The sequence below is a fragment of the Poeciliopsis prolifica genome, unplaced genomic scaffold, assembly GCF_027474105.1.
Source record: "Poeciliopsis prolifica strain line A6 unplaced genomic scaffold, Auburn_PproV2 SCAFFOLD003, whole genome shotgun sequence".
NCBI lineage: Eukaryota > Metazoa > Chordata > Actinopteri > Cyprinodontiformes > Poeciliidae > Poeciliopsis > Poeciliopsis prolifica.
Genome location: NW_026562378.1, coordinates 18,371,003 through 18,388,242, shown reverse-complemented (window position 1 = coordinate 18,388,242; position 17,240 = coordinate 18,371,003). Strand labels below are relative to the sequence as shown.

Sequence of the window (17,240 nt, the reverse complement as noted above, 5' to 3'; positions counted from 1 at the left end):
GACAAATCTACTGGTAAAAAAGATGGCTGGCAAAAAAAAAAATCACAGTAGATAAAAAAGTTTTGTCCTTGTTGATGAACTGAAAGGAAACTGAACAATGTTACATAAAAACGTGAAAAACTCCAGAATAGCAACAGCATATTTCATTTTGTTTTGGTCTGATAATATCACTTAAAGTTAAATTACAGTTGAATAGCATTTTCCCAGAATAGAATGAAAAGCTGCATAAAAATAACATAGTACAGAATTGATGAAAGCCAATAACTCTACAATAACACTCTGCACATTGCCCTTCACTGATGCTAAGTGATGCAACTTGTGCTCTTCTGTTTTTGTGTAATATAATGTACATGTTTAATATGAGGACATGCTGCAAATTAATTTTCCATTTGCCGCAATCAAATTATAATTACCCACTGAATACAGTCATCTTATTGTTAAAATAACAATAGTTTAATGTTTATGTGATGGCTTAGAATAAACTTAAATGCTCTGCATGACTTCATGCATCCAACAGAGGAGCAGCAGTTGGGCAGCAGAGGACCTGGCCTTTACAGGGCTGGGTTCCAAAAGGCCAAAGTTCATAAAATCAGGAGCGAAGTAAAGAGAGCAGGAATCACAACAGCCGAGAGAGACATAATTTATTATTCGCCAGGAACATTGTCTCAGTGAGAATCATCGTTTGGAGCAGGGCGAGCTGTTCATCTTGCTGGCTGCTGGCTGAGCTCGGTGAGTAAGGAACTACCTGAAACTCTACAGTGTGACATCTGTTGGTCTGAGGATTTACTTCTGTATTGTATTAGTTAGAACCTGGTTTGCCGAAGAATCCTCACTCAGTTCAACGTCAGCATCACATCTGCAAACTATAGGCTGTAGAACTAATCACAATTTTAAAATAAAACAGTAAGAATTATTAAAGCTTTTCATTCTTCTAGGATAAATAGAACAATTACTATATTTAAAATATTTATTTTCAAAATAACAGATACATCAGCTTTGATGTGTTTGTTTCATATCATCACCAAATTAGTTTATTAAGCAATATTTAACTCAGTAAAACTGAGGGATTCATGCACAATTTTAAAGGTTACAGCCAAATTATATGAGGACATTCTGTATCATCAGTCCTCCTGTTTATCATTTTCTATATTTATGATTTATAGTATTGCACATATTGCTTGGCCCTAACTAGTGACAGTTAGTTCCTCCTAATATAATGGTCTTTGTACTCAGATACAAAGAGCAGAAGCTTTTCTGCAGAAGAGAGATTATAAATAATAAAAATGCACCCACGCAAGCTGTGAGATTTCCTCAAATATATGCTACAGTACATAACCCTCAAATAGATATGGCAGAATGTAAGCGATGGGTTCAAAGGTTTCTCTGTTTCCAACACTGCAGAATCAATCCAATAGTGTTGCCTGTAGTTAAGGTTTAATTTCTGAAATAATCTTTTCTGCATACATGCAAACATCAAAACTACCCAAAAATAGCACACATGCTACATAAATTAAGACCAGTAAATGATATTTTATTAGAAATGTCATACCTTGGCTTAAGCCAACTGCATCATCTCATAATAAATGATTCAGGGGAAATAGTTGTGAAAGAAAAAGGAGATCACACGATCCAAAATTAAAATCAGAGTCATTACATAAAGTAACTGCTTTTCTCTGTCACTTATGCTGAACCACCACATTATCTGCAGCATAATCTGAGCAAGTGTACAAAGATTATCTGCTAAATTGGCATTTCTCATGAGGAGTGATCAAACAGCACAGATTAGTAAATGAGGTCACTAAATGTCATTTACCTCAAATCTGTCTCTCTCTCCAGTGGGTCACATCCAGAGAATGTTAACCTTCTATAGTGACAGGGAGCTTTATCATTTGTTTACATTTCTCAGCTCGACCTATAGATAATCGGTCATGGGGTAACTATCGTTTAAAACTCCCAGAGTTTTTATTCTGACAGAAATGTTCCAGAAAAAATAGAAAATATAATGATGAATGTGGCAAGATTTTCATGGTTTCCAAATGGGTTACAATATCCAGATGTTTCACAAATTAGCAGCGATTTTACAGGACTGTAAATGATACAATTTATTCAGGTAGTGTCAGTTCATTATGACCAGAGATCCATTTTTGTTCTTTGCCGCTAGCTATATTGTTTTCTTTTCAGTTTTCATCATGACTTCTTCAGAAGCTTCCAATGGAGTTTGGCATCGGAAAACCAAGGCTCGTCAGCAAGAGTCCAAATCCAATCAAGGTATATACAAACTCTGACTTCTAGGAAGTGATTTGATGTTTTCAGCCTTTACTGGGGAATAATGAGTTTTGGATAGGCTGTTTTCAATAGCTGTTCAGTACCAGGTCAATGTTTTTCCAAATTGTAAAATTTCCAATTGCTGCAGAACAATATGTTACCTTCATCTGTTATCTCTTCCAGTTTTGTGAACAAGATGTGCTATGTATTGTAGGGCAAAGTAAACAATGTGAGCAGCATCTATTCCTCTCTTTGCAGCCAAGAATCATGAAACTGTGCAGGAAGATCTGGTTGAGTGGAACAAATACATGAAGGTAACCATATAACCAGTGTTGCTCATTTAAATCCAAAAATAACAGTGTTTCTAGACAACGGTATAATTTCATTCATGTGGCTTACAAAGGAGAAGCCATGGAAATGGTGACATCAATCATCTGAGTGGGAGATGCGTTCATGACATTGTATTTTACTGTGCTCTTTAAGCTTGTAAAAGTAAAACCCTTTCTTTTCTGTGCATAGAAAGTAAAAGGGAAAGTTATAGAGCAGGTCCAGGATAATCTCAGAGATATTATTGACAAAGCCCTGACTGAGTGTATCGAGCCTCCTGCCCACCTTAAATCTGCACCAAATGGGAAAACCACAACAAAAGAGTCATCCAAGTGAGACAGATATACATGTTGATTTGTAATACAAATACTCTGATTACTAAACAGTTGGAGGAACATGCATTTGATTAAGTCATGTCTGGTTTTTCTTAGATCTCAAAGGATGGATGATGGCAAAGTGTTTTTGGAGCGAGCATCTCTATTGGAGTGAGTAACAGCAGAGCAAAAATATAACTGTCACAAGCAGTTTAATATTTAGGACTAAACATGTTAATGTGTTGATTGTTTCCTCTGTAAAAAGTGAGAACCTAGTGTAGAAGTCTTGCAATTCGAACCTTAATCCCAGTTTATCTATTTCCAAGTTGCCGACCAATCCATGTAGTGGTATATGATTGTGTATACATGACTGATCACACCCTATTGAATAATAATTAAAAAAAATGTTTATGTAGTGCCAATTCACAGCAAATTTCATTTAGAGCAACTTTTCAAAAAAAAAAAAAATTCTATTCAATCCAATTAATCCAAGACAAAAAGTGTAATTGATTTATTGTATAGTTTAATACAATTTGTGTAGATGTGTCAGACTTAATTACTGATTTTGTCTGTGTTTTCTTCTTTTCCTAAGTGACCTGTTTGAGATCAGCCACATTAGGACCATCTACCACATGTTTATTGCTGTGCTCCTCATCTTCTGTTTGAGCACTTTGGCTGTTGACTACATTGACCAGGGCAGGTCTGTGGTAAAATTTTATTTATTTACTAGGAAGTGATAAGTTAATAGAGAAAATCACTGTCTTTCTCATCATGCTTCTGCAAGACTGTGGAGGTTTAATTGAAGCATAAAACATGTTTCTATATTTTCCTGCATTCAGCATGAGAAAGAGAAAACATTTGTTAAAAACCTCTTTTTTCGTAGTAGCCAAATTTTCAAGACTATACTACTTAATATAGTGTTTTAATTTCCACCAAACCATTTAATGAACTGTATTTGTTGTATTTACTGTAAAAAAGAAAAAGTCACTGTAGAATTTACAGTAACTTACTGGCAGCAGGTTTCCAGCCAGCTGCTTAAATTTTTATGTCAGAGAAATTACAGTAACTTTACAGAAACCTTACTGCAATTTTATTACAGTTATACTGTGATTTTATTGCAGGTTTACTGTAATTTTTATTTCTATATTACTGTAATTTGATTTAACTCTAATTTCTTTAAAATAACATAGAAAATATCTAAAATGGTTACTGTGATTTTATTACTTTTTTATCATAATAAAATTGCATTAGTCCTGTAGTAGAATTACAAAAGGTTGTCATTTTAAAGTAGTTCATGAAACTGCATATTTTGCTAGCTTTGAAATGTTTAAATGTAAACTTGAAACTTAATTTACCAAACTCTCAAAAGGTTTTATTTTTCTAGCTAAAAAAAATGTTCATTCATTTTATTGTCAATTTAATCTGACAAACTGAAGAAAAACAAAATGTAGTATTTTGCAGCATCAATATTTGCTTGTTACATAAAAGTCAAAGTATTGCAGCCAAAGTGAAAAATACTCTGATCTAAAAACATAACCGTTACATTTACAATATAATAATATGGCATTGAGTTCAAATAATTACATAATCTTTACTAAAACAAATTGCCCAAACATCAAAGTTTCCAAGCAAACTGCATGTCAAAGTCATAAAAACAATGTTTTCCAGCTTTTCATGTAAAATTTGCAGTCAAGATTTGAAATGTCTGTCGTTTTCTTCCTTTGAAGGAAGAAAGGGATCCAGCAATGCCAAATATCGAAGTTATAAAATTTTCAAAACTTTATGTCCCAAACACTTTCCATATGCATTTGATCACAGTAAAGAGCTGTATTCTCAAAATCCAGCTACCTTACTGTATTCTCATGTGCTTTGTAAAGCTTTTAATCCTTCCCTGAATTTTAAGAGGAACTTATTATGCAAAATTCACATTTTGTATGATTTTACTTTCATTTGGTTTTCTACTGCTTCTAAAAACATCCCAAATGCTTGAAAAAACCAGTTTTCTGGCAATAATTTGTTTTTTGGAACCTGCAAGTGAGCCGATTCCGAATCTTCCAGAAGGTAACGTCAGAAATCAGCAGGAACTGCCCCTCACCTAGCAACCCCAGCCAAGTCAAGCCTGTTACCTACCAATCCCAGCAGGCCCAGTCCATTTCTTATCTGAGCTCCAGTAAATTTGTGCAGCTGATTTTACTGCTAAATGTGCTACAGAGGAGTTTTGTTGTTTGCTTAAAATTTAGAAACCATTTAATGCATTCTTGTTGGCTGTGTTGGAGGTTCTTCTTTTATTTTCAAAGATGTATGGTTGTATAATTGTGCATCTGTTTGCAGTCATTTTCACTTGCAAGTGCACTTTGGCCAGCATAAGCTAGCCAAAACAATAAGCCCTAAAACAAGAAGCCCTAAAACAACTCATTCTGGAAGGAGCTTAAAACAAGCAGCACTAAATTCTCATTGCCTCAGGATGATGCAAAAAATGTAATGAACATATTCTGTATAGCGCATATTGATTTGCATTAGAGATCACCCCATTTCTAATGGGTTGATGTTTATGTTAGAGATGGGTTTATGTAATTCCTGGACTCCCTTCAGTTGCAGATCCATAGGAAAATGATACAGTATGATTATATTGGAACTACTGGTCTGACAGAACACAGTTAATTAATTGGGGGGCAATAAAACCTTACAGCCTGCCTAACAGAGCCACCACATCTCTTCTCCACAAGAGGAAAACATTCAGGTTTTTATTTTATTTATCACACGTTTGTGCTTTTGTCTGGATGGAAATGTTTATGGTCATGGCCCTGCCTCAAACTCTATAACCCTGAAACAATTCTAGTGGAACTCATTTATGCCCTGAAGCCTTTTAAAAACTTCTCTCTCCACTCTTCCTTCTGTTTTCCCTCATTGTGTCCCTCCCTGCTTCCCTCACTGCTCTCTCTGCTCGTCTGGCAGAGGAAGATAGCATAATCAATCCTTCTGGGTTCTCCTCCCGTTGCTTTGGGCTACTCACTAATGATTTTGTTTGTTGTTTGCAGTTGTATCTTTTTTTTCATCTGAGAACAAGCTAAAAATGAGCTCACCCAATTATCAGATAATTTTACCCTCAGATAACATGGATTTTAATGCGGTAAACAGACAAATTGAAAAAAATTATTTTGTTCTTGTGCTGAACTGAACAAAACATCTGTGATTATAAAATAAGGGGATATTTTAAATTGTTACTTCTCATCATTTATTATATTTGCTTTGTTATGAAAATCTTAATTATAAATCAATTATGCCTGATAGAGTCTGTGTTTTTACACATATATGAAAAGGTTAGAGCCTTCTCGCTTGACTTTTATCCCCTAATGTTTACACTTGATTTATTTTCCACATTCAGGTTAGTTTTGGAGTTCGACCTGCTGTTCTATGCCTTTGGGAAACTGGGGACGGTCACCTGGGCTTGGCTTGCCATGTTTGTTTACACCCTCTTTGTTCCTTACTTCATCCTGGAGTTTTGGGGCTCGTTGTACCACAAATTCCCCTCCAAGTTGGGGCTCACTCTGGGCGCAGGGTTGATCTTTACTACCATACAGACCTGCGTGCTTGGACTGTTCCCAATCTACACGGTTGTGCATCACCAGCTGCCTCCAGCGTCTCGATTTATTGTGATTTTGGAGCAGGTAAGTGTGTAGCTGTGTGAAGGTTTCTAAGAATGCATTGTTAGAGAGGGCTGTTTATTCATCTGACACAGGCTCCTTATTGACATTCCCAGCTATTGCTGCTCTCTTGCAGAAAATTGAAACATTCAGTGCAGGAACTTTGATTATGATTTTATTAAATTTCCTCAGATTCGATTCTTGATGAAGACCTACTCGTTTATTAGAGAAACGGCCCCTGTCATCCTGAAGAACGCACCAAAGCAAGGTAATGTACCATGGTGTTTCGATATCTGGTGTATTTACTCCGCAGGCGTTACCATTATTCACAGTGGCACTCCAAGACACAGGAGAAAAATGACTGAAACTAAGCAGCAGGTTACTGGGAATATAGCTCACATTGAACCTTACAATAAACATTGAACCTTACAATAAAAACAACAGCACACATATAAATAACGTGGATCCTGATGATGGTCCATGAGTTGCTCATAAAGAATGTAATTTTAAGTAAAAAAAAAATAAAATTCCATAATTTGAAATATTTCCTCACACAAAGACAGCTTTTCTGAGTGCCTGTTGAAGTGGCAGCTCACAATTTTCCCCCCAATGAAGAACTGAAAAGCTTTCAACACTATTTTAAAATAATTTTAAACAATATATATATTTTTTTTGTTTCAAAGAACAAATAATAGGCATTGGGTCAGCAGTTTTATATTATGGCTTAATGGTTTTTATTTGATTGATTATGTACCATTCAGTTTTGAAGACAGGGAAGAATTAAAGCATACGACTGTGGTTTTCAGTTTTCCGAAAGAAATTTCAATAACTGATGTTGTAGAAGCAGTATTTTGTCCATCACAGCAATATTAACCAAAATGGCATTTTCTTCCAGGAGAACATCCTAGGTTTCCAACATTTTCCAGCTACTTGTACTTCCTTTTCTGTCCAACACTCATCTACAGGGAATTTTATCCTCGGTAAGGCACCTCATCTGGTTTGAATTAGACTAACAGCAATGTGAGTTTCATTTGTAAAGCACATTTAATTTAACGCACACTAAATAAGCTGAAACCAAAGATGAGAAGCATTTTGACGTCGAAAGCCTTATGAAAAACAGAAGTAAACCACAGACCCTTTAGCACAGCCATAAACACTCAAAGAATTTAATCTACCCCATAGCAGATGGGGTAGAAATTATTGTTTCTAAATATTAAAGAAACAATCAATTGTTCTTTGACTGATTATGAAAGGGCTCACAGAGAACTTCACTAATTTTCTGCAACATCTATAAATAGTATCTAGCAAACAATTAGTTAGATGTTCAATTGAACATAAACGGTTGTGAGGTTTGCACTCGACTATGCTGTATTGTAGAGCACAATATTAGACTTTTTTTGCATTTTGTCTTTTATCCACAGAAATGGACAAATACGTTGGAAATACGTTGCTGTTACTCTTGGGAAGGTAACTTTAGCAGTTTTTACATTCAATGAGTGTGTGGTAGAAACATGTAAAACCTCATGAGGAAGGCCTTGTGGCAAGTAATGGTAAGTAATGGCCTTGTGGCAAGTAATGGTATTGAAAAACATGTCTGTGTATTTTGTGACAGCTGACCTATATCCTTTCATTTCATAATGTAACCTCTTATTATAACAAATACCAAATATAAGGTTTTATTATCTTGTCTCATTCGCATTATTTCTGTCTCACTGTATTCATGTTTAAACTCCTAATCATAGATTTTTGGATGCCTATTTTATGGGTATTTCATCCTGGTGCGACTTTGTATACCTGTCTTCAGACCGGAGACCAATCAACCTTTTAGCAAAAGAACAATGGTTCTTGCTGTATTTAACTCCATATTACCAGGTATTTTACACAGTAAAATATCTACACACACATGTTTAAAAATTACTATGCTTATTTGCCATACACACAAAACAATTGATCTCTTAATTAACTTGTAACATCTGTTCTTGCTTTTAACATCTTGGACCTCCAATGGGTTTGTACGGATAAATATATTACGTCCCATTAAGTGCAGTCTCTAGTGTGTTTTATTCAGTGATAAGATTAAAGATGCTATTATAAAAACAGACACAGGTAATTAAAGGTTGGCTCGTTTACCACTCCTATAAAGTGAAGAGCTTTTAGAGTGCTGATATTAAAAGATAAGTGTTAAGTTTCAATTCCTCTAAGGTTCCTGGGAGTGATGCCCATTTCAGGATCTCCTTTTCTCCGTTGTGTTTCAGGAATAATGCTCCTCCTGCTGTGTTTCTTTGCCTTTTTGCACTGCTGGCTCAATCTCTTCGGGGAGCTGCTGCGTTTTGCTGACAGGATGTTCTACAAGGTGTGTGATATTTGATTTCCTGTCACACCACCTCTCTCCCGGGAAAGTATTATTGGCAAATCTGTTTCCTTTTCCAAGTAGGGAAAAAAGATTGATGACAAATGAAATTGGAGCAGCAGGGTGGAAAATCCCCCAAACACTTTACAAACTTGTTTTATTGATAGGTGTTGCTTTTTCTGAAAAAACAACATTTTTGCACATTCTGCTTCAAGAATTTTACTCTAACCTCATTAGTCCTTCTCAACATTTTAACAACTTTTCTAACACTGGTAGCTATGAATGAGGAATTACTTGAGGTTGATGCAAGACAAGAACTTTATAGAAAAGTTGGTGCTTTATGTCACAGATCTTTAATAGCGAACCTTTATGCCTCTATTCTGCATCTAAACAAGTAAAAATAATTCTTGGACAACAATGAATCAGAGACATTGTTCAACCTCAAAAATTCAGCCACCAAAACATTCATTTAAAATCAGTATTGACTCTTTAAAATTATAAAAGGGTGATCAATACTCCTGAAAGAACCTTTCAACAGGTTTTTCAACCAATTATGTATTTTATTGATAAAATATCAATAAAACACATTATTTTTCTAATATTTATAGTTATTTTCCTTACTCAAGAATTTTGAATTTGTTTGTGAGTAAATCCACTTTTGCTTTAGATAACAATTATGCTAAACATATCTACTGACTGCAAGTAAACAAAACATAACCTTTATTGTGAGTGCAATAGATACATTGCAATTGTTGTTACCTAATTAAATTAGAAGAATAGCAATTCATGTAAGACAAACATGTGCTTATTCACACCCATAAACTAATAAAAATATAAATTAGTTTTCTTAAATAATTTACACATTGAACCTCAAATTACATCCATTTAATTTACTTTTAAACATCTAGTTCAATGTATGCTATAATCTTTGATATTTGTCTTTTTTATCCCACCTGAACTGAAAACAGGAAGTGCTCTGCAGCATTTAATAACACAGTAAATCAGCCTTTTTATTCATGTGTGTTGGATAAGGGACATCTAAAAGTTGCAGTACGTTGGTCCTCAAGGACTGAAGTTTGACACCCCTGACCTACTACAGACTGTGTGCAGTTCATCTTGTTGCTTATGCCAGGTGGCTTCCCCGTTGTTGTGCCATCCTTCTACTTTTTTCTTTTGATTTGACATTTTAGAACAAAGTTACAGTATTTTCCAAAACTATTCAAACTCTTACAGCTTCAAATCAGCAGCCTCATAAAAACCAAGAAACACACAACAGTGGTCAGAGTTAAAGAGAGAGTGAATATTACCAGATGGTATTCCAGGAGGCAACACAGGTTGTCAAAACTGTTTGTTGTAGGTAGTAATTCAGAACAAATCAGAATAAAACAATAACTTCCAACGTTTGTGGTATGACTCTAGTTTTGACATCCATCCGAGTTCATTTCTTTTCTTGTGTAGTTATAAATTTTGGCAAAAACTGTTTTAAATGCAGAAGCACTTTTCAGTTCTCGAGCCAACATTATTCTTAACATTGTCCAACATTATCTGGGGTGGAAAATGCCTTTTTAAAACAGCCAAATCAACATGATCTGACTGCAGATTATGTAGTTTTCCTTTACCTTTTTTGTTAATTTGACCTTCTTGTTAGTGCTACTACAGATGTTAGTACAAGAAATTAATTTCATTCTGCACATGTTTCTGAAGTGAGGTTATTTTATTAGTTGAGACAACATGACTTTGGAGACAAGCTGAGCTGTAAAAGGCACTCACTTAACCATTTGGCTTTTGTTTAAACTGAAATTAAATTATGCAAAGGAAAGAGAAAAAAAACCTAACCCATTAAAAGTCCCTCCTTGTGGCAATTGAGTTTATTGCACAGAAATCAAGACAATAATTCAGCTCCAAGCATGACCTTCAAAGTATTGAGCCAGTGGAGCTGTAAAGCCATCATTGATTTGAAATGCTTCAACACGTTCATAAAGATCAAAGTGTTTCGCCTCTGTGAGTGCAAAACCTGAAAACAATATGAAATCCTTTATATTCTTGTTGGTGATTAATTGCAGGGCTTTCAGGTGTTATTCAGACTTCAAAAAGAGCAAAACAAAAAAGTATTTTAATTTGATCCAGCGACTGAATTGGTTTTTGTTTTCCAGGACTGGTGGAACTCTACGTCCTTTGCAAACTATTATCGAACCTGGAACGTAGTGGTTCACGACTGGTTGTACTACTACGGATACAGAGACTTCCTCTGGGTAAGCAGATTGTCTGTGTTGAGGATTACAGCTGATGCTCCAAAAGTAGCATACCCTGAGATGAAAAGCTTTTTGGTGTCTGATCCAGCCTGACCCAAACACTCTCTCTGACACGCTCTCTCGCACTCTGCAGCTGTCCAACAGAAGATTCAGAGCAGCAGCCATGCTGTCCGTGTTCATTGTCTCTGCAGTTGTCCATGAATATGCTTTGGCCATGGGCTTTGGCTTCTTCTATCCTGTCATGTTCTGTCTCTTTGCAGTTTTTGGAGGTAAGGAAATGTACTTAAACATGTAGAGAATTAGAAAACAAGAAGTATCGTTATGCATCTTAAGACCAAAATATTGAGAAAAATTCAAATATGAGTTGGCCTTTTTCTTCCAATAAATAATCTTCACTTATTACACAAAACACTGTGCTTTTTAAAGTCCCCCTTTTAACAGTGTTCAGTATTGTACCTCAGGAATTATGCAAAACAAAAGCCGGAAAGAAAGGAACCACATGGAATCTGAAGAGACAGCCAAATGTTTCCAGGGGGTGATAGTGTTACGTACAAAACACTTTGAGCATCAAAACATAGGCCATAGTAAGATCTCCAGCTCAAATGTGAGTTTATAATGCACAGATTTAATTACCAGTTTGCCAAGTGAACTTGGTGGCCCAACAGCACATCCCCCTTCCCAGGGATTTAAAAGAACTTTGTGTCTTTTAAATCTCTTAAGATTAACAACCAAATACTCGTCACAAAAATTCAAATACAAACCACAAATCTTCTGCCAGCATTTAGATATTTTTGCTCCAGTTCTGACCAGCTTTGCAACTCTGATCCACTCAGGCAATCATCAGCACTTTATTTTCTACAAACAGTTGTGTCACCAGACCACAGTGCAGTGGTTCTTTCTTACCAGCGATGAATGGAAGCAGCTCAAAGCCTCACTTTTCTAAACCATCTACAGTATAGATGTCCAAGCATTATATCAAAGTCGTATAACCTATTATACAACTAAAGTGACTCAAAACCTGCAACAAATAGTTTTTCTAAAACAGAAATCCTCAGACAGGCTTTGAGTGACTCGTCTGATAACGGGATTTTTGGTCAAAGAAGGCTGGAGTAAAGTTTAATCAGTGACCGGGTTAAAACAGATGTGGTGGGGTAGGCTGATTCATTTCTTTTTGCACTCTAGTACGACCAGCTTTCATGCACAGCATGTGCCCAGATGAGGGTAAATGCCTATCTATTTTCATATGCAGCTATCATGAAAGGAATGAAACAAAAACAGAAAACACCAGATATTTAATCAGTCAGATGGAAACAGATGTTTCTTTAACATTCTTTCTAAGAAGCCCTCAGTGTAAGGGCAAAATTACAGAGTGAGATTTAAATAGTTTATAAGCTATGTACAAATTAGCTCCATATTGTTTCATCTGTTATCACAGTGTAATCAAATGCTGGTTGCCTTGCTCACACTACACACGGTTTCTCTGTTGTTTTGTGTTTTTTTCTCAAGAGAACAGTAAATTACAACTAGGTTGTTGTAGTTTTGAGTTTTCACCTTTCACCTGTTTGTCTCTCAGGCACAACTCAAACAAAGCATTACTGATTAACTGCATTTATCATCACTAACCACCTTTATGTCCTTTTCTTTTAGTGGCTTTCAACTTTACCATGACCGATAAGCGACAGAGCCCCGTGTTCAATGTCATCATGTGGGCGTGTCTCTTCCTGGGTCAGGGTGTCCAGGTGTGTCTGTACTGCCAGGAGTGGTACGCCCAGATACACTGCCCACCAGCAGGGGTATGTTCTCTAGCTAAAGGTGGAAAATATGCTGACACTGCTTCAGAAATGTTTTTACACTCCTTTACAGTATGAGTAGCTGCTACATATGAGATCATATCACTTAGTAGATTAATATAACATTTTGTTTTATATTTTGATATGGATATATACACAAAAGGTTTACCATGTGAATTGAGTTTATACATTTTACATCATATTAATGAAGAAGTTCTTGATTAAAGAGATCATTAGGCAAAACTTTGACCCGTGTTTTAGATAAATGAAAAGTAGGCCAGCTGGTCAATAAACTGACTGGCATTAATACTGGATCAAATGGATTGTAAAAAAAAAAAAAAAAAAAAAAGCACGACTACCACATGAGCATACTATACAGTCGTGTGGATGTATAAAATAGCACAATATATTCCACTGCATTGCTTTTGTTGTAAAATCTCACACAATTTAGAAAAATTCAGAATTGAAATTTATTCAGAAATATTTTTACAAATCTTGTGTAACATTGAATTGGCAGTCTTACAGCGAACAGTTTGTATGACCTGATTTTGTCAAGAACACAGCACTTAATGTTCTCATTTCACAAGGTTGCTGCATAAATAGAGAGATCGAGATAGAGAGGGGGAGGGAGAGAGAGACAGAGAGAGAAAGAGAGAAAGAGAGAGACAGAGAGATTGTAAGCCATCTTTCTTTGCTCTAATTTTCTACAAGATCTTAGTTTCAGGACTGAAATTATCAAGCAATAATCCTGCTTTTGTATCTGTTGCACCACATCTATTGACATTTTGCCATATTTCAATATCTTCAGTGATGGCCTGTTTCTAATTTTCTGTCAGAGGCCACTGGAGTTTTATTTACAATCTTGTGTGTTTTTAGAAACAACGATGATGTTAGAAAGTTTTCCAGGGCATTTAGAAAGTAAGAAGGCCCACAGCATCACTGATCCACCATGATACTTAATAGTAGACATGAAGTACATTTCTACATATTAAGCCTTTACATACTAGACCAGGAATTTCCAACCTGACTCTTTGGCTCTTCCACAATAACTCAAAAGTAGAAATGTATCAAACTATCTACACAAGACACACACAATGAATAAATTAAGCATAATAACCTACATTCACTGAGAAAGAACTGAAATAAAGTAAAATTGAATCAAGGCTGATGTCATCAAAATAAGGAACTAAAGAACACAGTTATAAAGTAGACTGAAAAAAAAGTCAAAACACAAAAACAACCTGACAATGAGTTATTTTTCAACATGATGTATTTTCTGTCCACTGAATAAATGTGCTCAGATTGAATGTTTGATTACGTTTCCAGGTTTTTTTGTGTGATGTTTTCTACTGCAACATAACATGAATTTATTTTAAGGCCTTTTTACACATTTTGCTATAGACATGCCAACTGATGTGGAACTAGCAATGAGATTCACAGTCAAGAAACTTTATGTCAGATAAGATTCACACATCTGTGCCGACTATAAGAGGAAACTGAGGGAAGCAAAGGATTTCATCATCCCAGCTTTTTTATTTGCTTATTCCCTATTTGTTATAACATAAAAGGAAGATTGTGTTGGTGTAGATGTGCAGAAAATCCTTTACCATAATCTGGAGCAAAACATTTTCAGTGTACACACAAATCAATGGAAGAATGGCAGATGTGGGAAAAATTCATGAGGATTTAACCTTTAGAAACCAAGTAAACATATTGCTTAGAGGACTGGCATGACAGATGGGTTAACGTGAACATAAAATTATGAAGTTCACCACAAATTTGTCTAAAAATTAGTTACATGGCAAGAACAAATACTTAACATAAAAATTTAAATAAAAAAAAAACAAGCAACATGAAAAAATTGGTATTGTTTGTGATTTTTAAAAATATTTTGTTTCATTTTTCACAAACAGGATAGTTTGTGGGAGCTGTTGATGCCTCGATCCTGGTCCTGCAGCTACCAGACATGAAGCCACATTTCTCCCTAAAATGGATTCAACATGAATGAAGCTGGAAAATGGACTGAAAAGAAGGAAAAGCAAGCAAGGAAGAAGAAAACTTGAAACATGTGCGAATTAAATTTTGTACAGACAACCATAAAAACATTTTGTTACTTAGTAATTTTAAGATGTTCTTTTCAATTAACTGTTTTCTTTGATCACAAAGAGACAGAACAACATTACACCAGAAAACTGATGACCACTTATTAAAAGTATGTGCTGCTGTTTTGAAGTGGGCCATGTAATTATGTTACTTCATGTAATATTAGACTGGTCACATAAACAATAATTTATATAAGGGAATAAGTACTGTATTTCCAGAGAGTTCTAGCTGTCTATAGTTATATGTTGTATCCCTTTGAACTTTAATTTTTGAAATTTACATCTCTTGAGCCTTAAAGCACAATTTCCCTTTTAATGGCTTATTGTTTTTACTGTTTTTGTATTAAAAACATTACTATGTTTTTTGCTACACTTTCTGTTTCAGTTCTATAAAAAAATCATTTCAGTTTTGAAGCATCTTTAAACTGGCCTTGAACCTGATGGTGCCTCTGGCCAGCAGAGCGCATCACAACTTTAGTTCTGACATGTTTGACATTTCCCTGGCAGGGATTGGTTGGTGGAGCGGCTGTGTAAACCAGCCAACCAACCACATTCTGTGGTGTCTTATCAGCATGCCACAAAGCCTCTTCCTGCCTGCAGCATCATGCAGGAAGGAGAGGATTAACTTTGGTACAGTGTTTGCATTAGTGATGTAATGCTCTGTAAACTGATGGCGCACAATAAAAGAGCTCAGCGAGGTAAATGCTGGGCAGCTTTTAGGGAAGTGTAGAATACATTAGATTTGTGTTTATAATTATTCACAAAAGTTTGTGATCACTGGTAGTTTGATATTTCTTTAAATCGCCAAGGACATTTTATCTGACTCTGAAAAGTTTGTTGCACATTTGGTTTCTGTTATGGATGCAGTTATCAGACAATAAATCACTGACACCATAAAGGTCATAAAAAGAAATCTGAATCTAAACAAATCCTGCCGGAGATTCTGAGTTCATTCTCTTTGACCACATGGGGGCAGAGCGAAGGCGTCATATGAGAGAACTTAACATGTTCAGATTTATTTATTCAGTCTGTTTCATAGGGACAGACACAATAACATAGACAAACCGAACAGAACTGCAGTCCAGTTCCTGTATCATGTTGCCTATAGTATTTGCAGCACTTGTCACTTATACTGACAGAAGACCTTTGAAACTTTAACTGTATTCTCTCGCTCTTTCTACTAAATCTAAAATATTCTTCTTTAAAATAAACACCTTCATCTACAGGTGCGTCTCAGCAAATTATTAGAAAATCTGTAAAAAGTTTAAGTGATTGATAACAAAAATAAAAGTGATATTACTCATAGATTCAGAAATTTCAAGTGTTCAGCATACTAGAAAGTACTTAAAAGTATGTCCATGTACTGTACAGAATACTTGCTCATCACTTCTTCAGTGCAGTAGTGGCTTTATCTGTCTTTGGCTCTGCTTAAGTGTTCAGGAAGCCCCAGATGCTTTAAAAGAAGATTGTATCTCTGTTACTTTGCTTTGTTGGCTTTGAGTTGTGAATGCGGTCTTACAATCTTCTAAAAAGTGCAGTTATCTATGTTGCTTGTGACCTTTTAGTAAAACATGTTTTTCTTCCACTCAACTTTCAATGTGTTGGATATCTCAATCTGCAAAAAGCTTGCTTCTTTATAAATGTTCTTTCTTGGCTTACCTTCCTAATGGAGGGTGTCAGTGACAGCAGTCCTGTCAGCAGATTTAGCATTACATTTCTGTATTTAATTTTTAGTTTTTTAATCCTATGTAACATTAAAATTGTAAAGAAACTGAATAATGGGCTTCTTAACAGCTCTAAGACATAATCATCAAAATAAACAAATATTTAAGATTATTACTCTGTCTGTAACGGCACAATAAAATGCAGCATGTCTGAATTCTGAAATCATTCACCTTTTTCAGAAATCCTAATTTGCTCGTTAACACTGAGATATAAAGAAAATAAATGTAGGATGAAGGAAAAGTGCAAATTTTTAAACAGTAAAATACTAGCATTACTGGGGTTAAGTTACTTATTTTACCAGGGAGTGACAAAGATTCAAAATATTAGAATTATCTTCTTCATGATTAAAATCCAGTAATCCAGAATTAAAAGACCATACAGTTTTAGATTCGTTTTTCTTTCAGACATAGTTACTTTACAAAGCTTGTAGGATCTTGAGTTGAGCCTGATTTGGTTTTTATAATGCAAAAA

At 35.3% G+C, this 17,240-nt stretch overlaps 1 protein-coding gene across 1 annotated transcript; it reads left to right on the top strand.

Annotated features, from left to right (window-relative positions):
- The first annotated feature begins 549 nt into the window (after positions 1 to 549).
- soat2 (sterol O-acyltransferase 2) lies at positions 550 to 16,892 on the top strand. The gene is made up of 16 exons (XM_055027210.1): positions 550 to 729; positions 2,182 to 2,268; positions 2,524 to 2,579; positions 2,785 to 2,924; positions 3,024 to 3,077; positions 3,499 to 3,606; positions 6,292 to 6,574; positions 6,743 to 6,818; positions 7,446 to 7,530; positions 7,972 to 8,017; positions 8,293 to 8,422; positions 8,806 to 8,903; positions 11,054 to 11,152; positions 11,286 to 11,421; positions 12,800 to 12,945; positions 14,856 to 16,892. The coding sequence occupies exons 2-16, from the start codon at positions 2,190 to 2,192 to the stop codon at positions 14,910 to 14,912; spliced, it is 1,593 nt and encodes a 530-aa protein (XP_054883185.1). The 5' UTR covers positions 550 to 729; positions 2,182 to 2,189; the 3' UTR covers positions 14,913 to 16,892.
- Positions 16,893 to 17,240: the final 348 nt, after the last annotated feature.